At 38.3% G+C, this 25202-nt stretch overlaps 1 protein-coding gene across 1 annotated transcript in view; it reads right to left on the bottom strand.

The window, feature by feature from the left end:
• IFIH1 (interferon induced with helicase C domain 1) overlaps positions 1–14759 on the bottom strand; it is a 51495-nt gene extending 36736 nt beyond the window's left edge. Inside the window, exons 1-3 of the mRNA XM_012440584.2 lie at positions 13934–14759; positions 7289–7457; positions 3202–3348 (exon numbers count right to left, since the gene is read on the bottom strand). Coding sequence (XP_012296007.1) covers positions 3202–3348; positions 7289–7457; positions 13934–14386 — 769 coding nt within the window. The 5' untranslated portion in view covers positions 14387–14759. The remainder of the gene's footprint in view (positions 1–3201; positions 3349–7288; positions 7458–13933) is intronic.
• Between the last annotated feature and the right edge of the window lie 10443 nt (positions 14760–25202).

The raw sequence follows: 25202 nt of genomic DNA, 5'->3' as shown, positions 1-25202 counted from the left end.
GATGCCTGGCACGATAGGAGTTTGGAAAATAGTTGTTAAATGAAAGAAGTGAAAGGAAGAGAGGGAAGGAAGTTAGAGTGAAAGGAGGGAGATAGAGAGGAAGGAACCCAAGAGGAAAAAAAAGTAAAAACCATTTCTGTCCCCTAATGTCATTATTAAGACTTTTATTTCACAAGATGCATCTTTAAGTTTTATACGAAGAAGTAAAAATTTTTTAAATTTAAAACTTTTGCCTTTAATTTTGTTCACTCACAATTCACAGTAGATTAACTACAAGCTGATGCAATGCATTAGTCTGATAATCTTTGATGACAAACCCTATTTTAAGATGCAGAGTCATCTCTCAGCATTATCTCCATCTTCACTTCTTTCCACTGTGGATTTAACTCATAGAGTTAAATGGCCAGTAACTCATAGAGGTGTCAGATAGCCTATAGAGGAAATTTACTGAAACATGAAAAATCCACACTCAGTGGATTTTGGCATTCCTATAGAATCATGATTTCTAAAGGAAAGTGCAGCTGCTCAAGTGAAAAAAAAAATCCTCTGTATGCTTTGCTACTAGCAACAGCAACATCACTAGAGTTTATGAGAAAGGTGAAATCTCACGTCTCACTCAGGTTCTACTGAATCATAATCTGGGTTTCAGTAAGACTCTCTCAGTGTAGTTCATTTGAACATTAAAGCCTCAGAAGCATTGCATTAAAAAACAAACAGCAGCTCAAGCCTATAATCCCAGCACTTTGAGAAGCCAAGGCAGGAGGATTCCTTAAGCCCAGGAGCTTCCAGACAAGCTTGGACAACATAGTGAAACCTCAATCTCTATAAAAAATACAAAAATTAGCCGGGTATGGTGGTGCATACCTGTGGTCCCAGCTGCTTGGGAGACTGAGGTTGGGAGGATCACTTGAGCCTGAGAGGTTAAGGCTGCAGTAGTCTGTGCTCCTGCCACTATACTCCAGCCTGGGAGACAGAGTAAGACCCTGTTCACTCCCCACCCCCCACTCTCCTCCCCCAAAAACATCTTACAATCAGGCTAAAAAGCAAGCCAACCATAAAAAAAAATTGGTACTATTTATGACAATGAATTGATGTCTCATATACTTAGGTAGTTCATATAAGCCAGAAAAAGAAGATGAATATCCTAACGGAAAAGTGAATTTTAAAAGTGTTAATAATTAACAAAACAAAGACAATTTACAAAATTCTTTTTCAGAAGAAATAAGAAAATGTAAATTCAAATAACAAAATACCATTTTTAATAGCAGCCAAATTGAAAAAGATTGAAAATGATATTATTCATTCTCGTAGAAGAGAATTCAGGGAAGTAAGCACTCATATCCCATACTGTTGGAGAACATGTAAATTGGTACAAGTTCCTGGAGTGAGATTTGACATTAAGTATCAAATGTGTTAAAATTGTATAAATCATTTGACCCAGAAATTCCAATTATATAATATGTTTTTAAGAAGCAAACTGTGCCATAAGAACAAAGAGAGCTATTGAGGCATTATTTAAATGTTCAATAATTGGTTAATTCATTACGCTGCATCCAAATGGTGGGACTATTATTTAGTCATTAAAAACCAGGCTGTAGAAGACTATTTAATGAGCATGAGAGAAATGCCACTATATATACACATTCAGGTATGTAAAAAGCTCAGAGGCACACATATCCAAATGTTAAATATAATATCCGTACTCTGGGAATATTGGTGACTTCTTTGTGTGTTTATATGTATTACAGATTTCTTGCAATGAAGATATATTACTTCTCTATGTACAAAATAATAAGGCCGGGCACAGTGGCTCATACCTGTAATCCCAGCACTTTGGGAGGCTGAGGCGGGCAAATCACCTGAGGTCAGGAGTTCAAGACTAGCCTGGCCAATATGGTGAAAGCCTGTCTCTACTAAAAACACCAAACTTAGCTGGGCATGATGGTAGGCACCTGTAATCCCAGCTACTTGGGAGGCTGAGGCAGGAGAATCGCTTGAACCCAGGAGGTAGAGGATGCAGTGAGCTGAGATCATGCTACTGCACTCCAGCCTGGGCAAGAGTGAGAGTCCATATCTCCAAAACAAAAGTAAAAACAAAACAAAAAAAATCATAAACTTTTCAGTGGTGTGCTGGAGTTAGTTTATACTGGCTCACAGGAGCTAACTGGTAACTTTTCAGGAATTTTCTGAGTTTTTAATCATAGCCATTACAAAAGTTAAATTATATAAAGTCACTGTTAAAGAAATTATTTTCAAACAAAGGTAGTAAGTATTTAACTCATCACTGAATAATTTTACTGTAATATTTGATCTGAAGGCTATCTCTGCCTTTTGCATCTGTATGGTGGGAATGCTGCACAATGACGTGCTACTGCACATCTCTTCCCAGATTTGTGATCAATAATCTTATGTTGGAGGCTTGAAATAAGCATTAACAAGAACATTGAAACCACAGACACTGGCAAATGCTACAAACTAAGGCTTTTTCTTTCCCCCCAGAGATCTACTTGTTACATTTACCAGCACACCACAGACTTTAAGCTACTACTTTTTGTGAAAACAGAATATGGCCCTTTGGTAGAGAAGGGGAGAAGTGGATTCTCCTATCATGAGCAGATTAGAAAGGGGAAAATAATTAAATAATTTGTTTCCTCCAGGGCTGTTTCAGTATCGAAAAGGTGGACATGGTGGTCTTCAGTCCTCACTGATTAGTTATGTAATTCAAGACAACCCTTGTTCAGCATCTGGCCATCTTTCTTTTTATAGCTTTGGTTTTAATTTTTACAACCCAGTTGAACCTCTCTGAGTTATCCCAGTTTAAACGAGAGGAAAAAAGTGATGGCTCTATTTTATTTTCAGGGTTCTGGATGCATTAAATTCACTAATCTCTTTGAAAGTACTTTGAAAACCATGAAATATAGGGCATTCTTATGATGCCTATAATAATGACTATGAATTCCTTATAAGCTAAAATTAGATGCAAACGTGTTTATATTTATAACACCTTGATATTGGATTAGTTTTAAAAAGCATTTTGGCCAAGAATGATTTCAATTTAATCTTCTTTAAAGATATTATTTTAATATAAATGTTCACTAACCTTAATGTCCACATTTTCTCCCTCTGATTAATAGGTTCTGCCCAATTGCTTTTTCTCAAAGTAGTAATTAATATATTAAAGTATGTATGTATTTCGAGTACCTGAAACTACAGAAGAATCTGCAAAAGATGATTCTGATGAATTATTATCCACGCCCCAGACCTCCTTCTCCAGATTTGGCTGATCTGTGGTTGAAAGAAGTAGCTTTTCCACTTCAGGGCCATCATCTTGTGATAAATTCTCAATCTCTGTGAATGAAAGCATTAGAATGCAAATCATCGCAACACAAGTTTTTATAGAGCATACGTAACTGTTACTGTTATTTTGAAAACAAAGTGGCGGTTAGTAAGAGAGGTTACCTGAATATATTTAAATACTTTGAAGTTCTGAACAGAACATAAATTGTATTACAATGCAAGATTTTATACAACATAAATAGTTGTTACTGTTATTCTGAAAACAAGATAGAGAGCCCCCAATAGAGATTTGCTTTAATATATTTTAATATGTTTATATTTTGAAAGGCTTAGAATGTGCTTTTGTTATGGCACAGTATTTTTAATTTTAATATGGACACAATGAGTAGTTGTTTATAATGATTAGATTTTAGCTAAAAAGACAATATAATGATTATGCTAATCATAAGAAAAGTAATTTCCTGTCTGACCATCAGGTTTAGGAAGTAAGTCACTTATTCAGTGACACAAAGTTACATTTAAGGCTGAATTAATGAAAATGCAAATTCGGTGGTTTTCTTTAGCTTTGCTCTTGCCATTTTGTTTCCTCACTGTGTGTTCTGCACGAGACGTACATCTGCTTTAATGTCAGCCTATATTCATGTATTCTGAATTTCTGGGGATTTTTAAAACATTTAATCAAATATTCTGTATCCTTCCTTTCTCCTTTCCTCCATTCCTCCCTTCTAGCTTTTCTTACTTCAACTACATGTAATGGGTATTTTATTAAGGGTTTATGTGGGTTCAAAAGAAAATCAAGAATTTCTGCCTTTATGAAGCTGCAATCTGTCAAGAGAAGACTGATGCCATAAGGAAAATTTTCTAACGTATCATATTTGATTATCTCATCTTAAAGAAAACAGGGAAAATGTGCCCCACTTTGTATGGAAAATTTCCTAAAGAGAATTATTGTGACTTTGGACAAAAAGAAAACTTGATAATGTCTGCAGTTAGATATTAGGTATGTTTGGGACTATTATAATAGTTAATTTATTTTGCATTTACCGTATAAATACCTTACATATATTAAGTTATTTAATTCTCAAAATAAACCTGGATGATAAGTAATATTATGTCTCCATTTTACTGAGGTGATAAGTAATGTTAGCATCTCCAATTTACTGAGGAGTAAACTTAGGCACAGAGAAGGTCACACATTCAGGGCAGGTCAAAGGTCATACATTCAGGGAACGACCCAGGATTTGATAAGCATCAGGATCCAGAGTCCAAGCTCCTACATTAGTCTGTTTGTGCTTCCATAACAAAACACCATAAACTGAGTGGCTTAAATAACAGAAACCTGTTTTCTCATAGTTCTGGACACTGGACGTCCAAGATCAAGGTGACAGCAGGGCCAATGTCTGATGAAGGCTCTCTCCTTCATTTGCAGATGGCCACATTCTCTCTGTGTCCTCATATGATTAAGTGAGAGAGAGAAAGAGACAGATGTTTCTCTTTCTTCCTCTTCTTAAAAGGTCACAACTTTTATCAGAGTAAGGTTCCATTCTTATGACTCATTTAATGTTTTTGTTTCTGTTTTTTATTTTTGAGATGGAGTCTTGGTCTGTCACCCAGGCTGGAGTGCAATGACACGATCTCAGCTCCCAGCAGCCTCCTGGGTGCAAGCAATTCTTCTGCCTCAGCCTTCTAAGTAGCTGTGATTACAGGTGCACACCACCACACCTGGCTAATTTTTGCATTTTTTGTAGAGACGGGGTTTCACCATGTTGGCCAGGCTGGTCTCAAACTCCTGACCTCAGGTGATCCACCGGCCTTGGCCTCCCAAAGTGCTGCGATTACAGGCATGAGCCACCACGCCTGGCCTGACTCATTTAATCTTAATTATGTCCTACCATCACTATCTCCAGATAGAGTCATATAAGGCTCCACCATGTGAGTACTGGAAGGACAAAATTTCATCCATAGCATTTTACCATCGGCTTCCTAAAATTCACATCTTTACTGCATGCAAAATACATTAATCTCATCTCATCAACCCAAATGCCTTAACTCACTGCAGCATGAACTCTAAGTTTAAAGTCAAAAGTCTCACCTAACCATTGTCTAAATCAGACATGGATGAGAGTGGAGGTGTGATTAATGATGAGGCAAATTCACCACCACCTGTGACCCTGTGAAACCAGATGAGCTGTATGTTTCCTTTCCACAATACAGTGGTGGGACAGGCATAGGATGGATATCTTATTCTGAAAGGGAGAAACAGGAAAGAAAGAATGGGTGATGGGGTCCAAGCAAACTCAGAACTTATTAATGTAAATTCCGTCAGATCTTAAGGCTTGTAAGGCTTGAGAATAGCTCTGTTTGGTTTGATGCTCTGCCTTCCAGGTCAATGGAATGGCAGATTCATTTCTCAGGCTCTGCAAGACTGCCTTGCCCCTTCTGCTCTCTCTAAGGGCTCCATTCACACAGCTCTCTGTGAGGATAGTCCTGCTTCTGAGACACCAGGCAGAGTCATCCTGGCTCACTAAAACCAGAGACAGCCTTGCCCTTTGAAATGAAAAAGGAAACTGCTTTGGCCCCTGGGCCTGTGGTGGAAGTGGCAACCCTCATGACTTCAGAATCACTTTGGGGGCATTCTTTCCTTTCCTTGAAGAACAGCACACATTCACAACTAAATAGCTCTATGTTCTGGTTCTGTAGAATCCAAAAAATCTAGCATCCTTTTCTCATTCTGTCCCGCCTTCTCTGTCTCCTTCGGTTCAAACTGGAAGTGTATTTGCTGATATGATCTCTATTCCTGCCTTCTGCTGAAATGGCTGATTAAGTACATGAGTGGCACCCATGATCTTGTTATCAACTGGTTGTTCAGCCATGCCCTTAGTGTTCTCTTTATAACACAGTTTCTCATTTTGTACAATATGAATAAGCTGAGAATTTTCCAAATATTTAAATTTTGGTTCCTTTTTGATTAACAATTCCTTTAATTAACTTCTCTTTTTTTTTGTATTTTACTATAAGCAGACAGGAGAAATCAATCTGCTCCTTCAACATTTTTCTAAGAAATCTTCTTAGCCAAATATTCAAGTTCATTACTTGTAAGATTGAGTTTTATATCATTTTATAACAAGGATCACCTTTCATCCAGTTTCCAATAACATTTTTCTCATTTCTTTCTGTGACCTCAGCAGAATCACCCTTAACATCCATATTTCTACCATTCACCCCAAATTCTTCTAGTCTCTAACAATTACCCAGTTCTAAAATCACTTCCACATATTTAGGTATTTGTTATGGCAGCACCCCACTTTTTACACCAAAGTTTTCATTAGTTTGGGTCAACAGAACAAGACTGCAATGATTATAATTAATTAATTAATAGTTAACTTTCATTTTTTCTTTCTTATGATATTTTTGGAAACATGGGATGCATGCTACAAAAAGAAAAATAAGAGCAATTTAAGTGAGATTTACAAATGATATATGAGAAGAGCTATAAAATGTTACATTATTACTAATATTGAATGCTTTTTAAAATCTCACATTAGGTAATGTTGTGATATATTGACAAAACAATTCTTTTATCAAATGCTTAATACATTGCTTAAAATGTATAAAAATGTTCAGAAGAATATGCAGCAGATTTGTTATTACCACTAAAATACTTTCTTCCAAATTATTTAACGTTGAATATTGTGTGCATTCAATGTTAAATAATCTTGATAAAAATTTCTGGTAGTCATATTGTTTCTAAAATAAGATAGTAGAAAGAGTGTTGGTTGGAGTAAAAATGGTATGTGATAAGTTGATCTTTTCCCAGGCATCAATTTCCTCATTTGTAAAGATAATAAAATAGATGACACATCACATACCTTCCACTCTTAAAATTTTGATTCTAAAAATGTTGGTGTTTAGCATTGTGTCTATCTGCTTTATTGAACTCTCAATCACTAGGCAGAATTTGAACAATCTTCCTCAGTAAAATTACAAATACCTGCATTGCTTTCTGAGCAATCGGTGCCTATTAACTCTTGGACAAGTTCATTGTTTCCTGTTTGACGAAGAACATTCAGAAATGTGGAGAACCAGTTTTCTTTCTGTACAATCCTTTTCAGTAGCTCTCTTACACCTGATTCATTTCCATCTTTTTCTGCAGCAGAAATCTGTTGTAAGAGAAAATTAGAATTAAATAAAATAAAACATCTTTTGAATAACCTTAAACAGGAACTACCTTTTAGAAAAACAGCAATTAAGCCTAAGTATAAATAAAGCTTTATATTGAAACGCTAAAGAAATAGCAATGTTACCTGTAGCAATTCTGAAGTCAGCAGGGAAAAAAAAAATCTCTGGACCAAGTGCCCTTTTAAATATGAACCATTTTTTAATAAAGATATTGAATTATTCAAACCTGACACTTAGAAAATAATTTTTACCTCAGCCATGCCTGAATAAAAAGCACAAGAGAAAGTATATTTAGTCTGTAGGTAAAAATATGTCTATTTTTACCTATTTCTTTCTACATATCTAGGGCTGGCTATACTTTTTCAACCTATGAAGTCTATAAATGGGAATTCAAACATTTCTTATCTAATTCTTCTTTCTTCATGATTATCATTATGAAATAAGTAATTACTATGTAGATGTATTCTTTCCTATTTAATATTTGCACAGTTTATTATTACTATAATCAATTTTTCTCAAATTTGTGTTTATTTAATATGAGGAGAAATTTATTTTTATACCTTTTCTTTGGAAATATGGGGGAGAATTATTTCTATATTCATTCATTAGAGTCTTTTAGCCTTAATTTATTTTCTGTTTTAGATTAATCTAGTACTCATTTGTGTAATAATTGTCACAGTGCATCTCCCCACGTCCTAACACAGTGATAAGGATTTGGAGAAAATATTAACTCAAGCCATGTTTAGACCTAAAGGAATTTAGGCAGGACATCATTAGTTTTCTGTAGCAGTAGGCAATTTACTTCATCGCTCTGGACTTCAGTTTCAATATGTGGAAAACAAGGCAGCTGAAAAGAAATCTCAAGGTTTCTATATCTTAACTGCACATTAGAATCACCCATGGAGCTTTAAAAGATACTGATGTCTATGAAACACTCCTAAAATATTCTGATTTATGTTGTCTATGTTGAGAACTCAGATATCAAATAAAAATTAAAGCATCTCATGTGATTCTATCAACCTTCCAGATAAGAAATATTGACTTAGATATTATCAAAGGTCCTTCTCAACATCTGCCAATCTTCCACATGTGTAATTTGGATTATTCAGTTCTTTCCTACAAAATTTATGTATTTTCTAGTTCAATACATATAATCCATAACCGTTTATGTCAGAAATGTGTTAGCATGTTTGGAACAACGTCTTGCACTAATTCTGTGCTGGCAATTATTATGGATGTCATCATTATTAAAGAGTCATCATTACAAACATCTCACCTGCACAAGCATATACAGCATGATCTCCACCCAAGGAATATTTCCGTCTTAGCATCTAGTAGTTAAGCAAGCTGTTCTAAGTAACTTGAATATATTAACCTACCAGCCTAGAAGTAGGTATCAATATTAACCCATTTACAGATCAGAAATCCAAGGCCCAGAGATGTTTAGTTACCTCTTTGAGGTCACAAAACCAGTAAGCAGCAGAAGTAGAATTTGATCCCAGGCAATTGGATTTAGAGGCTGAATCCTACCTTCTTGAACTATAATTATAGCTTGTATTTTTCTCCAATGCTAAGTTTATTTTCTGGCAAGAAGTGATTAAAAATAACTATTTGAGCTCAGTAACTTTCAAGTGATTTCAGTTCATGTCCTCCACATGAACATTTTCTAAGCAGATTTTTGCTCATTTTTTTTTACCATTTTTTTCTAACTCTCCTGGTCTCCTAATGGCAATTCTTTGGCTTCTCTGGTGTTGTAGCATCTTGGCTATCATCTGCTAATTTAACAAGTAACTGCTATAGATGTAAAGGCTATTACGATTTGAATGTGGAACTACATATATCTGTGCAATTTTAGTAGCCTCATCAAGATGCTGAATTCTTAAGAAATCTTCCCAGTTTTGGTGCTGGAAAGTACATCAACTCCCTTTGAAGCAATTATATGATTTATAAAATTTAATCTGTTCTCCTAAAACATTGTAAATATATTAGATCCCAATATGTAAACACAATTATAGAAATTTTTGGGAGGTGAATATTTAGATTTGAGACTGCAACACACCATGAAAAGATGCCCCTTCTCACTCGAAGTTTCCTCTATGAAGTTAAAAATGGATGGATGTTTTTATGACTATATAGTCTATTTAATACATTGTTAACTAATTTATGAAATATGATATAAAATAAATCTGGAGATAATACAGCTCAATGCTTTCATATTCTAAATTCTTTGATATGAATCTAACGTAGCATCAGGGAACTTAAATAATTTGGCCCAAAGTAAACATACATAGTAAGAAGCCAAGAGAGACCTCAAATTCATGTGTTCCATTTCTACATTCTTATCATACTTTGTTCCTTCATTTTTATTAAACTATACGATTGGCTTACCAACACAATTATATAGTTTAATAAAAATGTTTTCTTTCCTTTATAATAATCTTAGGCAGCTATTTAAATATAATGGTGATTTTTTTACCCAGCAGAGTTGAACTCTCAGATAAAAGTAAATCAGGAAGCAAAACTTGTATGTTAAAAATAAAGAATTTTTAAAAACCAGTTTCCCACAAACAGTTAATGTCTTAACCAAATGAATATTATTGTCACATTGACATAGCTAATTTCTTATTCATACTTTTTTTTTTTTTTTTTTTTTTTTGCAAATGAAATCTTTATCCTTCCTAATTTGCCACACCATCCAATGTTCTTGGGGAGACTGACTTGGGTACTCAACTTCATGTTGGGAGAACTGGACTGTTTTTAGTTAGACTTGTCATGGCATCTCTGGTTCTCTTGTGTAAATGGAAGGTGTGTGCAGTCTCCAGGACTACAGCTGCATTGTGTTCTCAGCTGGCCAGGAAGGACACGTGCACCTCGCTTTAGCTGTTCAGCTTGATTATTGAGACACTATGGAAATGTTTATGTGATCACTTCTGTTCCCAGAGTTCATGACTGTCTAAGCTGATGGGTATGCCAAGTTGTCACTAAGCATCCTAAAAGAGAAGCAGGGCCATACAGGGGTACCCACTTACTGTCAAGGACCGCTTTATTATAATGATTGATAAAATGGCATATGTTGATAAAATGGCATATTATTCCTGAGTCTCTAGTATTTAGAATAGTGCCTTCAATATAGTAGACATTCTTTAATCAACACTGATTAATACCTCAACACAGTTTCATGAAAGGACAGAACAGTGTCTGTGTTTTTCTCCTATCTTTTCGCCACTAGCATGGCACCTGGCACAAATATGAGACTCAATAAATTCAAACTGAATGAATGAATGAATGAGTTTTGGGGTACTTCCTGGATACAAACAGAAGTCTAAAATCATTTTCAGAAGCTGTACTCAGGGGCGGAAGCTAGGAGATGGGGTGGAAATCCTAAACTAAAATAAGAGATCCAGTAGAAAATATCTATGGTAAAACAGAAAAAGAATGAAAATACAAGACCATTTTATAGAAGTCTTCATTACTTTGTTACATGCTATTTTAAGTTGTCTAAAAAGCAAATTTGGAAATCTTATGTTCATCATTCATCCATTCTCTAAAGCCTGGCAACGCAATCCAATACATCATGTGTTTTCAACACTTATTCCAGACACTTTCAGAAATAAATTCACTCAGTCTATCAATCAAGTAATCAATGCTTATTAGACACCAACCCTATACCTAATTCTGGTTAGGTTCTGGGATGAAAGAAGCAATTTCCTTTTCAAATCAGTGTAATCTAGGGACTTTAAGAAGTATATCTCTGACTGGGCGAGGTGGCTCACACCTGTAATCCCAGCATTTTGGAAGGCTGAGGCAGGTGGATCACCAGGTCAAGAGATCGAGACCACCCTGGCCAACACGGTGAAACCCTGTCTCTACTAAAAATACAGAAATTAGCTGGGTGTGGTGGTGCTCGTGCCTGTAGTACCAGCTACTCAGGAGACTGAGACAGGAGAATCACTTGAGCCCAGGAGGAGGAGGTTGCAGTGAGCCAAGATCATACCACTGCACTCCGGCCTGGGAGATAGAGTGAGACTTCGTCTCAAAAAGAAAAAAAGTATATCTCAATTGCAACATGGGTAATTTACCTAAGTCTCTCAAACTTAAATTTACAAGGAACTGTAATCAGATGAATAGTAATAAAAGTCAACATCATTATCAAATAGCTCTGATTTATAAGCTTTTTCATAAAAACTATTTCTGATTTGATGTTGACTAAAATACTGTGATAAATTTTATGATGTCCATTTTCACAGGTAAATATAGTATCAGGGAACTTAAATAACCTGGCCCAAACTAAACATATATAGTAAGAAGCCAAGATAGACCTTAAATTCATGTGTTCCCCTTCTACACTCTTATCACACTTTGCTGCTATAAGATAAACATTCGTCAATGACCCCCACATCAATATAGATTATTCTCCCAAACGTAATGCTTCCTTCTCATTGTCCACCATAGCTTATTTTTGGAACTGGTAATACATGTAAAATGATGCATACAAAAATTATTCCAGACTCTCATAGAGATACTACTGTTATAGCTGTTCAGTCTTTCAGGGCCTTTTTTGAAATGTGAATCAGAGGGAGAATTTGGGTTGCTTTGGTCTTAACTGCTACCAGTACACAAAAGTCCCTTTACTCTGTATCTTCTTTGTGTCAAATCCCTTACATTACTGCTAGCTGCCTCCAAGCTTGCCAGAATCAAGAACTTGGATAAAATGTAGCTGGCGGAAATTCAATCCAGGCAAGACAAAAGTGATGCTGATAGGCAGAAGTATTTAGAGTAAATAGGGAGAAGTGCTGTTTCGCTGGCAATCGGGACATCATACCCACCAAACATAAACAGCTTTGTGGTGTTACTGGACTCTGTTGCTTCTGGACTTCTAACAGCTACTGTGGCTGGAAATGCCATCTTCCATCTCCAGCTGGCTTGAAGGCTGCATACTTTCTTCCAAATTAAGATTCTGCCACAGTGATGTACACATTTGTCATATCCAGCTGGACTACTATAATGCGTTCTAGCTGGTTCTCAATACACAAAACGACATAAACATTACAGACAACAGTGCAAAGTAATTTACTTGTTGGGAAAACTGGCCATCAAAATTAGATGCATGTTTGGGTCTTTGGACAGGCCCTGTGTCTGTCAAGTCTCCAAAAGACCATTAACTTTATTCACTAAAGACTAACTTGCATCATAGGCTATAGCCAATCAATCAAATGCCCAGAATTTTGTAATGAATATACAAACAATGGATGAAACACCAAGAGAGAAAAATCATGTGAAAATCATAGTGAGGTGTAGACAAAGCCTTTGACTTTTAGTCATGGCTTTATTTGTTTACATGTCTTTCAAAACAAGACTTTTGACTTACGAGCCTGAGTAAGTCAGATTCAAACAGGTCAGCGTTTATACACATCACAGTACATCTTCACTTATCAAAAAACAATTCATATCACATTCAAGGTAAAGTCATCAGTAAAATTCGCCCTGTCAAAATGCCAACTTAAGAAAAATCCAGTTTCTTCACTAATATGAAAAACCAAAACTAGCAACACATTCTTCCAATGAATTGCTTCTAAATTTGGATTATTAGAGAATGTTGAAACTTTGATTAAAGAAAGAAAAAAGGGGTGTGTGTGTGTATCTGATTGTAATTTACCCATTTGGGCTAAGACTAAATGGTACAATGTGTAATGTAGGGCAGAGATCGGAAAACCTTTTCTCTAAAGTGCCAGATAACAAATATTTTAGGCTTTAAGGCCACACAGTCTCCAACTGCCTTTGGAGCAGAAAAGTAGCCACAAGCAATATGTAAACAGATGAGCATGACTGTGTCATATTGACTCAGAACTGTGTCAATAAAACTTTATAAACACTGAAAATTAAAAATTGAAAAATCTAAAAACCATCCTTAGCTTGTGGGCCTGAAAAAAACAGTAGTAGGCTGGATTTAGCTGGTGGGCCCTAGTTTGCTGACCTCTGCTCCATGGAACTACATTAAATAAGAAAAAAATTCAACACTGGCAAGAGCTAAATTCTTAGCTCTGCCACTGTTCTTCCTGGGAGACTATGGGCAGATGATTTAACCTGCCTCAGCTTTCTCATCTGTAAAATGGAGTTGATAACATTAGGAGCCTCAGTGGATTACTCTGAACAGGAACTGTAGTAATACATTTTGAAAATGATACAAACTGCACATAGTAAGTGTTCAATAAATGTTACCTGTTAATATACGCTTCTAAAGTTAACTCCTTTTTAGTTCAGTGAAAGAAGTAGAGAAGTAGTTCTTTTGTGTTTAAATTTTCAAAACTGTCTTAAAGTGCATAAATGTTGTCTTCTCAAAGGAACTAACTAGATTTGCCCAAAGATGTCAAGCACATTTAGAATGGGGCAAACGCACAAGGAAGGCTGCTTTGCAAAATATGCCTAAAAGGCCAGCTCCATCTGAACTGACACCTACCCGGTTTCTGTCTTCAATTGTCAACAGTTCCTCCTCCATGCATTTATCCAAGACGTCTCTAACTAGAAGCTTGTCCACCAGAGTGGGCTGAAGGAGGTTCAGCAGTTGGAGACATTCATCATGAGCGTTCTCAGACGTTGGAGAGGGCAAGTCATTGAGCTCAGGGTTCATGTAGCGGGCGGCCAGAGGGCTGCCCGCTCTCCGAAGGGCCTCCACGAATTCCCGAGCCCAGCCAAGGTGCCAGACTCCCTTCTCCAAGGTGCTCAGCAGCAGTTCAACGGCCTGCATGTTCCCGGAAGTGGCGACCGTCCTCTGAATCTGCTCCTTCACCTCTGCAGGCAGAAAGGTCAGGTAGTCCAGCACAGGCTCCACCTGGATGTACATTTTCACCCGGGCCCTAAAGCACGAGATGAGATAGCGGAAACTCTCGTCTGTGGAATACCCATTCGACATCTTTCCTTCTCAGAGAAGGGAGCGTGTTCTCCCAAGCAGAGGGTGCTGTTCTCTGCGGGACAGGTGAATTGTGCGTGCCGCTCTCCGCTGCCCACTTGGAGGAGCAGGGTCTGTCGCCCTGTGCCTGACGACAACGAGGTTGCCCGCAGGGCCCTCCGGCCGGCGCGCGGGGGGCCGCGGTCGCACCTGGGCAGGCGGGCAAGTGGCGGGCAGCGGGGCGGCGCGCGGGGCCGCGGAAGGCAGGTGCGACCGGCGGACGTGGACTTTGGACTCTGCGGTGCGCGCCTGGGGTCCCGGACACGACTGATCCCGCTGCACACTCGGGTGGGAGCTTCGAGTCCAGCTTTCTGTCGGGCAGTTCTTATGAGTTTGCCTGACTTTGGTTTCTGTTTCGATTCTCTTCGCAGGACTTTGCAAACGTAATCTGCCGGGCGGGGAGGGAGTTTCCTCGGGGAGGAGCCACCTTTTGGTCCGGGCGGGCGAGAGAGACCTTTGGTCAAGGATACCGCGGGAAACAGAAAAGGAAAGCGAATTCTCTCTGGCACCAACACCAACGCTCTTGCAAAGCTCCTCCTGCGGGTATTTTGTCTTCCCAGCGGGGTTCTGCCTTAACAATCAGGTCCTTTGTAGGCCAAAATGTGTAGGGCATAAAAGCGTGTGATTTGGGACTTTCCAATGGGGAAGTGAACAGAAACTGCCACAGACCGGGACGTGAACAAGGACTTAACCCTCGGCTGGTGAATGCACACAGACCTGGCTGAGGGTGGTGAGATGAGACGACGAGGGACAGGTGAGAGATGGACAGAAGACATCTTTCCAGAGATGCGGAAAAGCCAGGAGGAAGCCACCTCTGTGCCCTTCCTAAAATAAACCTGACCTCCCGCGGGTTCCCAAACACTAACTCATTCCCCTGGGAATTTGAAGGTGGGTACAAAAAAGTGAATCACAATAAACAGTTAACTTTACTGCCTCATATTTAGATTGCTAGTATTTATGCAACTTTGACCAGGACCTGGTAACAGATGTGGATGGACTTGAACCACTAACTCAGCTTAGAAGGAAGCCAAGACAGAAGGTTTCCTAGATCCCAGCGTGTAAGTTCCCTATATTCTTTAATATACAACTTTCCTTTAATAAAACAAAACAAAAAAATCCCCCAACAACTTATTTTTGATATAGCTGCCATTCTTTTCTTGGATTCAATACAGCAAGTTTTGGCTGGAGCAGCTAGGAACTTAATTAGCAACTAATGTACCAACTTGTAGTAAACATCAACATTTGTCTATGTCATGAGAGAAAAAAAACATATTCACACTGAAAAATGGCAGCTTCATTTCAGTACAGAAGCCACATAAATGTGAGTCCTTAAGGTTACTACTCACTCAGGAGGCATTCTGTAGCCCCCGGTGACTGTGGGTGGTAGGCACCTACGCATCGTAACTGGAGCCTCATGACCCACAATTGTATAAAGGATGGAGAGATCATTTAGGTCATCAAAGAAACATTTTTAGGAAAAATAATCTGTTAGCAAAGTACATTCAGTAAAGTCTATGTGGGCCAGGAAAACCTGGTGGTGCTTTGAACTGGTTAATAGAAGTACAGAGTCTTGGTGAGTGTTTAGTAGGGGTATACAAAATATCCAAATGAGCACTTTATGGTAAGTTTCTTATTTTATTCTCTATCTTATGTAGGAAGCCTTTTTCTACCCCCGAACGAGTGTAAGCTGCTTGAAGAAGGGATATATTTACACAGTAACCAGTGCAATACTCACAACTAGTGGGCCCTTGATGATATCTCTCCCAGGAGTTGTATTTGAGTTGATCCTAGTGGCTAGCATAATGTCAAATACATTGAAAGTTGAAGTAAATGAAACCTTGGCCTTGCAGGTTGACTTGATTTATACTGTTCCTTGTTTCTTCACAGAACCCTACTCCTTTTTCACTTAATTTTGGCAGTTGACCTTGTACTCAGATAGAAGATAATCCAATTAGATGTTTCTACAAAAGTACTCACATTATTCATTTTAAGTATCGGGTCTATGAAAATACCTTTTAGGGCTATTGCAAGAACATACTCCTATCCCCCAACTGCCAGTGGGTTTTATTCAACATGTTAAAGCACAAACCAACCAACCACAACACATTCTTCTTCCTGGCACTTATCCTTCTGTTTCTTGGTTTCAAACATGGGGGAATGAGAAGGGGTTACTGATTGAATATGGGGAACCAGTTAATGTTATTTTCTTAATACCACTTAATTGCTGCTTTGGAAGAGAAAGGGTCAAATGTTTGGTATTTGACCTTTTCTCAAATACCAAACATTTAAGCCAAAGATGTTTAAAAATTGGCATTCAAATTATATCATTCATTATATCATCCAGTCATTTAAAATACGTTTATTAAGTATCTATTACATGACCAGCACTGTTCTATGTGCAGTTAATAAAATTAACCAAGTGCCTACTTTTATGGAGTTCACATTCTAATGGGAGCGGGAAGATAGATGCTAAGCAATGACTAAAAAATATGCAGTGTCAGGTGAGGATAAATGCCATGCAGACCATAGTAAATCTAGATAATAATGTATATTGCAGTTTCACAGGTTGATTTCCCAAATAGTCATCCTCATCTAACCCTATTAGCATCACATAATACCCAACAATAACAATTCATATTTCTCACATGTAGGAGTCACTGGATGAGGTCTGAGTAGTGAGGATTAGGTGTGGGTGAGAGGGATTTCTTTTTTAGGAATCTTCCATAATCTTGATAGGACCCTTTCTGGACAAGAGTTTAAGGAAACAAAAGTCAAGACACGATCTCTCGCAATGTATCCTTTTTTCATCTATATTTTTTGCATCATGATTCAGTTTATTTTCTGTTTTTCACTTGAGTAATTAATTGTTTTCTTCTGTCAAGTTTCTTCTAATAGGTTTCATTTCTTTCTTGTCACTAATTCTCAAATGTAAGTTTTTTTCCCTTTCTCCTTTGAGGTAGGAGATCCTGCTGAACTATGTATTTTCCCACCATTAGGCAACTTTTCATTTGAGTTTTTAAGAAGTAGTAACAATCATAGCTGCCACAATTTAATGGCCATGCATAGCAGTAATGTCTTTTTCAAAGAAAATGACAATAATTTTAGTTTAGTGAGAAACCCTGGAATTGTTGTTCTGTTCCTTTACTTGTTTGCTCATTTGTATCAATAATGAGCCTGCTCCATGTAATTTAAAGTGTAAGATGCTCTTAACCTGGCAGTATGGGGTATGGTTAAGCACAGAGACTCTGAGTTCACAGTGTCTGGGTTCACATCTCAATACTATTTCTTAATTGCTGTGCTTAGAAAAATCACCTCAAATTACATCAGTTGTAAAATGGAGAGATTCTGGTACCATGTCTTAAGGTTGTTCTAAGGATAGACTGTAACACACTAGTACCAGCCTGACATATTTATGTGCCCAATATGTGACTGCAGCCCACTATGCTTATGTAAAAAATAAAGAAGAGATGGTGCCAGTCTTCAAAGAATATACAATTTATAAAGGAAATAATTTAGTTACCTAATATATAAACACTATATAATAGCTAGCCATTTAACTAAGACTTTAAGCAGGATGATGCCTTTATGTAAGAAACTCATAGGCTGATTTAGCAGGGAAGTTTATTAAAAGGATACTGTCATAGCTTTTTCTTTCAAAAACAGCAGTAAGCCTAAAACAGAAAAAAAATTCTGGCTAACTTCATTAAATCTTGATAATAATTTCCTAATCACTTTCACCAGTTCAACTAAAATTCTGGTTTTAGGTATTCACGTATGAAAACTTTTCTACATAGCAGTTTTGGCAAAAAATAAAAGTCACGGATTAATAGATGATTTTTGAAATATTCATTTTTCAAGTGCTCCTTCCATAGCTTAAAGTCTTTTCAAAACAAGTTACTTGCAAATGTTTTTGTTAAAACAATACTTTTACCTCAAAGGCTAGATTGTAATTGTTTTATTTTAAAATAAATGCTTAAGAACTTGCCAAGATTCCCCTTCATTTGCCTTAAGTCCTGTAGGGAGAAGGGGACCTGGACCTAACTGGGCCCAGATTCACTGGGCATCTGTTGGAGGGGCAAGAGTAAGACTGGGGTTTGTTTAGAGTGAGGATTTCTAGGAGGGGGCAAGTGAGAGACTGAAGCTGGATAAGGAGGTCAGGGTGGACCTGGAGCTGCAGGGCTTGCGGGAGTTGGCTCCTTTGCTGGGGGTGCTCCCTGAGACAGCGAACAGGAGGGCTAGATCAATCCTACATTGTTGGCAAAGGTCTGGATTGCCTTACAAGGTATAGAAACCTTGCACATACGGGCCTCAGACCATCTGTCCTCAAGTCTACAGAAAAGATCCGATTGCCAATGGTATTCAAATGAATGGTCCTTTCCTGAGGCCAAGCCACTCCTTCCTGTAAACATAATTTGGCCAAACCTTTGTGCAGAGAGCTATGAGGCATTTTTCCTGCAGATTCTGAGGGTCAAAGTAGTCCCAGTGGTTCAGGATATACTCCAGAGGAGTAGAAGCTGGGGGTGATAAAGAGAACTGGTTGTCCATTCGGAAAGACAGGGAATAAAGGCATCCCTCATTTCCCTTCCTTTTTTCTTTTTTCTTTTTCTTTTTTCCCCAAGATGGAGTCTTGCTCCGTTGCCCAGGCTGGAGTGTAGTTTGTGGCGCGATCTCTGCCTCTGCAGTCTCTGCCTCCTAGGTTCCAGTGATTCTCCTGCCTCAGCCTCCAGAGTAGCTGGGATTATAGGCAAACCCCACCATGCCCAGCTAATTTCTTGTATTTTCACCATGTTGGTCAGGCTGGTCTCAAACTTCTGACCTCAGGCGATCCTCCTGCCTCAGCCTCCTAAAGTGCTGGGATTACAGGTGTGAGCCACCATTCCTGGCCTTCCCTTCCTTCTTTCAGTGAAAAATTCAGGGTATGATGGAGAGAGAAAGTAAGCACCCTCCCTTCACTCTTCACCTCTTATCCCTGAGCCCCAGAGATCTTGGCAGGTGCCAGCCATAGGTACCAATTAGGTATGTACCATGAAGCAGAGAAAAACTGGAGAATAGGAATTAACTACCCTCACCTATGCTTCCCTTTCTCCCTGCTGTTGGCAAACTTTGAATTCCTTGGGCCTGTTTATTCCGTGAAGCATGGCCTCCTTCTGTGGGGTCGGTTTTAATTTTTTTAAAAAATTAGCTGGGTGTGGGCATGCACCTGTAATCCCGGGTACTTGGGAGGCTGAGGTGGAGAATCGCTTGAACCCGGAAGGTGGAAGTTGGAGCGAGTTGAGATTGCACCACTGCACTCCAGCCTGGGTGACAGAGCAGGACCCTCTCTCAAAAGAAAAGAAAAAAGAAAAGAAAATAGAGCCTCTTACCCATAGGAAAGAGAGAGAGGTGGCAGGATTTCGGAAGAGAGAAAGACTTGACAGTTTTGCATTCACTCACACTCACATTCTGAGAACTTGGGTGAGCCCCTAGTTGAAGCAGGAAAAGTTGCCTGGCTGCTCAAACCTCCAGGGGAGCATACAGACTGGCAGGCTGTGGGTGTCCGACACCATGGTGATTTCTAGGGGTAAATATTTACAGCTCCTGAGGCCTCGGTGGCAGTGTGTTACAGGGCACTCTTAGTTTTGCTATCTATAGGCGGCTTATGTTTGTTAACCAGGTCAATTAAACCCTCTACCTTGTTGTAAGGACACAGGGCTTTCTGTATCCTGGGTTCTTGCCTTGGTGTACTGGAAGAATCAGATGACACCTGGGCTTGGAGCATGAGTGCAAAGTTTTATTGAGTGGAGGTAGCTTAGGGGAAGTCAGAGGGGGATTGAGTGGGAAGTTTTCCCCTGGAGTTGGGCCTCTCAGTGGCCTGGGCTCACCACTGACTGCCCCAGCCAAACTCTGCATCATTCCGCTTCTGCCGGTCAGTGGCCTGACAGCCTGCCGGTGCCTGTCAGTGCTTCCCTCTTCACATCCAGCTGCCGATGTGTTCTTCGGCTGATGTGCTCTTCTCAATGTCCAGCTGCTTCTATATCTGCCTGCTAGGGTCCGAGGGTTTTTTTCAATAGGCATAGGATGGGGGCATGTCAGGCCAGGGTGGTCTTGGGAAATGCAACATTTGGCAGGAAATGACTTTCCTGACCTAGGTCCATGGGATGGAGCCCTAGCTAGGGATCATGCTTTCCTCTACCCAGCACTTCCCTTCTCCGCTTCCGCATCATTTAAAGGGACCACATCTTCCCTTCCCAGCACTTCTGTATCCGTATTATAATTGACAAAGTCTTGAAGTAGGAGTAGGAAGGCAGTAGAATTAATTACTGAAATAGTAAGATAAATTGAACCAAACTATTGAACTGCTAAATCACGAAGGGTTAAACTAAGATTTTAAACAGTAAGCATTATCAACTAAAAATTTTTTTTATCAATGCACTGAATTATATAAATCACATTTTAAAATCTTAATTAGTTCATTTGATTCCTGACTTTTTAGTTTTTATTGTATTTTATGATATATTATTATAGTTGTAGATTTTCTAAATGAATACAAGTATATTTATTGGGGTCCATGGTCAAAATATATTTAATGATAGGAATCAAAACTTTATTTTATAATAATTATTGCTATTTTGACTTTTGAATTCAGGGTGTTTGTTGTACAGATTATTTCATCACCCAGGTATTAAGCCTAGTACCCATTAGGTATTTTTCATGATCTTTTCCCTCCTTGCACCCTCCCCTCTCCAATAATCCTCAGTGTGTGTTGTTCCCTCATATGTTCTCATCAAATAGCTCCCACTTATGAGTGAGAACATGTGGTATTTGGTTTTTTGTTCCTGTGTTAGTTTGCTAAGAATAATGGCCTCTAGCTCCATCCATGTCCCTGAAAAGGACATGATCTCATTCTTTTTTATAGCTGCATAGTTTTCCATGGTATATATGTACCATGTTTTCTTTATCCAGTCTATCACTGATGGGCATTTAGGTTGATTCTATGTCTTTGCTATTGTGAATAGTGCTGCAATGAATGCATGCACTCAGGTGTCTTTATAGCAGAACAATTTGTATTCCCTTGTATATATACCCAGCAGTGTGATGGCTGGGTCAAATGGTATTTCTGTCTTTAGGTCTTTGAGGAATAACCACTCTGCTTTCCACAATGGCTGAACTAATTCACACTCCCACCAACAGTGTGTAAGTGTTCCTTTTTCTCCATAACCTTGCCAGCATCTGTTATTTTTTGACTTTTTAGTAATAGCCAATAATTTTGATTTTTAATAGCACGGCAATGCTACAGTAGGTCAAACCATTTTATTTGGATATTAAAATAAAAGAATGACCCAAAGAATTCTATGCTTTCCAGTTGTTTTACATACCCAAACACACACTGCCCTTGAAGACTATCTTCAATAGGAAGTACTGACATGGCCCACTCAGTCCCGTTTTGTGTTGGCAAAGTGAGCCAGATGACCACTTCGGAAGTTGCTCTTAACCTATCTCCAGATTAGACTCACATGGAAACCTGTATAAAATTATCCATTGCCCCACAGTCTCCATGAGTGGAACTTTAGTGCCAGTTATTTTTCTTTTCAAACCCACTTGTAATTTCATTCTTCAGTCAGAGGTGAGAACGAAGGATGAGGGCCTCTGTTAGCCTAGGGCCAACTGAAGATACCATCAATTCTCATTTTTGGTCGCAGTTAAATTCTATAAAGTCACTATATGCACTGAATTAGTGAATAGTGAGCCACTGCTTTTAGAGAAAATGCAGGGTTAGGTTCCTATGAGCCCCAGTCACATTTTTGTCAACTAGTCAATATATAACCTTGTTTTGTGTGTATTTCTGTTTAAAGACATTTTATTTAGCATATATTGTTGATTCATTAACACTGAATCCACAGCCAATCGCACTATGAATCATACCTGAACAAAGCTTACCTAACATACTTATTTTCTTTTGTGCTCAGGAATGTTTGAATGCACTTCAGCACTGCGCTTGGAAGTCATTTTAAACAGTGAAATCGCTAGCAAAGATGTGATTTCATAAAAATGTGAAATATGTGGCACTAAATATTCACTTATTTATGTATGAGAGATGAAACAAGAAGGCAGAGCACTGCCTTGTTTGACCTCAGTTAGGAATCTGTGCGTCAGGTGATTCAAATGTTTCACTGCCCTGCACGTTTGCAAATGACTGTGAAAGTGCCACAAGTATTGGTTATTTGGGAGTTACAAATAAATTTTAGCAACTTGCTGAAGTCACACATATGAAACTCATGAATAGCGAGTATCAACTATTTTATGGTTTCAATTATTGTGTCCCCTCCAAAATTTATGTTGAAATATCATCTCCAATGCAACAGTGTTAAGAGGTGGGGCCTTTAGGAGGTGATTAGACCATGAGGGCTCTGGCCTAGTGGGTAGGATTAGTACCCTTTTAAAAGTGAGTGAGTTCAGCACATTTTGCCCTTCTGATCCACCATGTCAAGAAATAGCATTCATGGCACCATCTTGGAAGCAGAGGCTGGGGACCTCACAGATACTGAACCTATCTGTGCCCTTGATCTTGGACTTCCCATCCTTCAGAACTGTGAGAAAATAAATTTCTGTTCTTTATAATTACCCAGTCTCAGTATTTCATTGTAGCAGAACTAACAGACTGAGACAAACTGTGTGTGTGTGTGTGTGTGTGTGTGTGTGTGTGTGTGTGTGTGTACATATATATATATATATGTCTTGCTGGCCTAAGCAGGAGAATTTGGAAACTGGATTATTTTTTTAGATACCTTCCTGAATCATACATAATTCAGTTTGGCTAAAGTTGTAAGTGGACACATATTTTCAGCAATATATGAAAGAACACGTAGTCTGGAACATTCATATGCTAAATTCATTGGCCTGCACATTGTCACATATTTACTTAGAACAAATAAAACCTATTATGCATTATATAAAATATATAACTTCATGGCAGTAGCCCTCCTGGACACTTTAGAGCATAAATCCTTAGCTAATATTTGGAATAATCAAATTACATATGAATTCAACTGAAAAGTCCACAATGTCTGTAAACTGGAGACAAAGTAACAAGTTCAGGAAATCTGAATCAGAGTTACTCCGAAGAATTTTTGGTTAACTCATGCATGTTAACAAGGCCCATAGCAGTCCTTCAACTTGTGGTTCAGGAAGGAGAATGAGGGACTGAAGGAGGAAGTCCTCGATCATTGAAAAAACTGTATTGCTCATAGTAAGTAACTGGAGTTTCTTATATTTTTACCAACCATGAGGAGGGACGTTATGGAGACTATAAGGAAATTCAACTTCCACACAAAAATAATGCAAAGTCACTTTTATTGAAAGTTTATCATGGTCTAGGTGACTAATATTTAAACTGAGGAGGCTTAATGTGACTTAGTGATACATCCCTAAGATGGTGATGGAGGGAGGCTCAATGAGTGGATCACTGGGTCCCATCTCTATTCCAAAAAGGGTACACTTTACAAAGAATTCACATTTTGGGAATACACATTTTTGGAAAGGTGTTTGAAAGTCTCTGATAGGGGATCAAAGCATGATGTACAAAGAATTCTCACAAAAACAGAAATATGGTATCAGGCCTTTCTTAGATTGCCTTATATTTATATATACCCAACAAGTACCAGTATGAATTCAGAGCAGGCAGCTGCCTTTACCATCAGTTTTTCATAGAATCAAATGCTAGAAAAGCTGAGCAAGCTCTGAAACCTACATACCATTTTGTTGAAGGTGGGAAAGGTACTTCAATTCTATTATGCTACTACTGTTATAAACGAAAGAATGGATGAGTAAAGCCAGTAAATGAATGAAGAGATGAGACACCTATTTATAAAGATCACAAGTTGTACAATATTTCATAACGTAAATATATACTGCATATTAAAATATATTTTCTGATTATTCCTAAAATAATTAACTTTTTTTTCCTCTGAATTCCCAATAAATAGGCTATGTGTTTCATTTTTCTATCTAAGTATTTGTGTTGAGGGTATGTAGATTTAGCAGCTTTGGGAAGATTGCATAATCCCTCCTCATCCTTAGAACTCATTCAAAATTTTAGAATCCTCCCCGCACCCAACCCCAGATGATTTCATTTCATTCATCCTTTCTCCTTGAAATGTAGTAAGAGTCTCCAGGGACATATTCATCCTATGTGAGAGATTTTTAAATGATAAAGTGATCCAAATTATTTTGTTACTCCATATAATCTATTTAAAAATACTTCAAGATTAAGTATTTATGATTTTAATAGACAGACAAAGATAAATAAGGCAGCATGCGTGGACTGTGAGTGATACCTGATAGATATTTCAGAATGCTTTATTCATTTCAAGAACAGACTGCTCATGTGCTCACAAATGTGCTGCACGCTGTTAATTACCAATTAAATGTAATGTTAACATTTAATAATTGTGGAACATCAACGATAAACCATAGAGAAAACCTGAAACTTATCTCAAAAAAGGAATTCTAAAGGCTGACCAAAGTTCTTAGATGAGGCCAGTTACTGCCTAGGCTTATCTTATTCCCTGGAACCTTGATGACATGGTATCTCCTCTGAGGAGGTAGCAGACACGAAGCAGCTCAGGCCAAATCCTAGACATCGTCTTATCTGTGCCATTCTCAGAAAGGTGTAAGTGGGAAAGCCTTCCCTTGCTTCCTTCCTGAGGCTTCTCTGCACAGCTGCTCACAGATGACGTTTCCTCTGCCGCCACCTTGTGGGGCTTTAACTATCAGATCTTAACTGCATGGGAACAAATTAAGC

This window comes from Aotus nancymaae, unplaced genomic scaffold, assembly GCF_030222135.1.
Source record: "Aotus nancymaae isolate 86718 unplaced genomic scaffold, 86718_ANA_hifiasm-v0.15.2.pri h1tg000029l, whole genome shotgun sequence".
Lineage (NCBI taxonomy): Eukaryota > Metazoa > Chordata > Mammalia > Primates > Aotidae > Aotus > Aotus nancymaae.
Note: the sequence above shows the minus strand (reverse complement) of the source record. Positions and strands in the feature narration are given on the sequence as shown.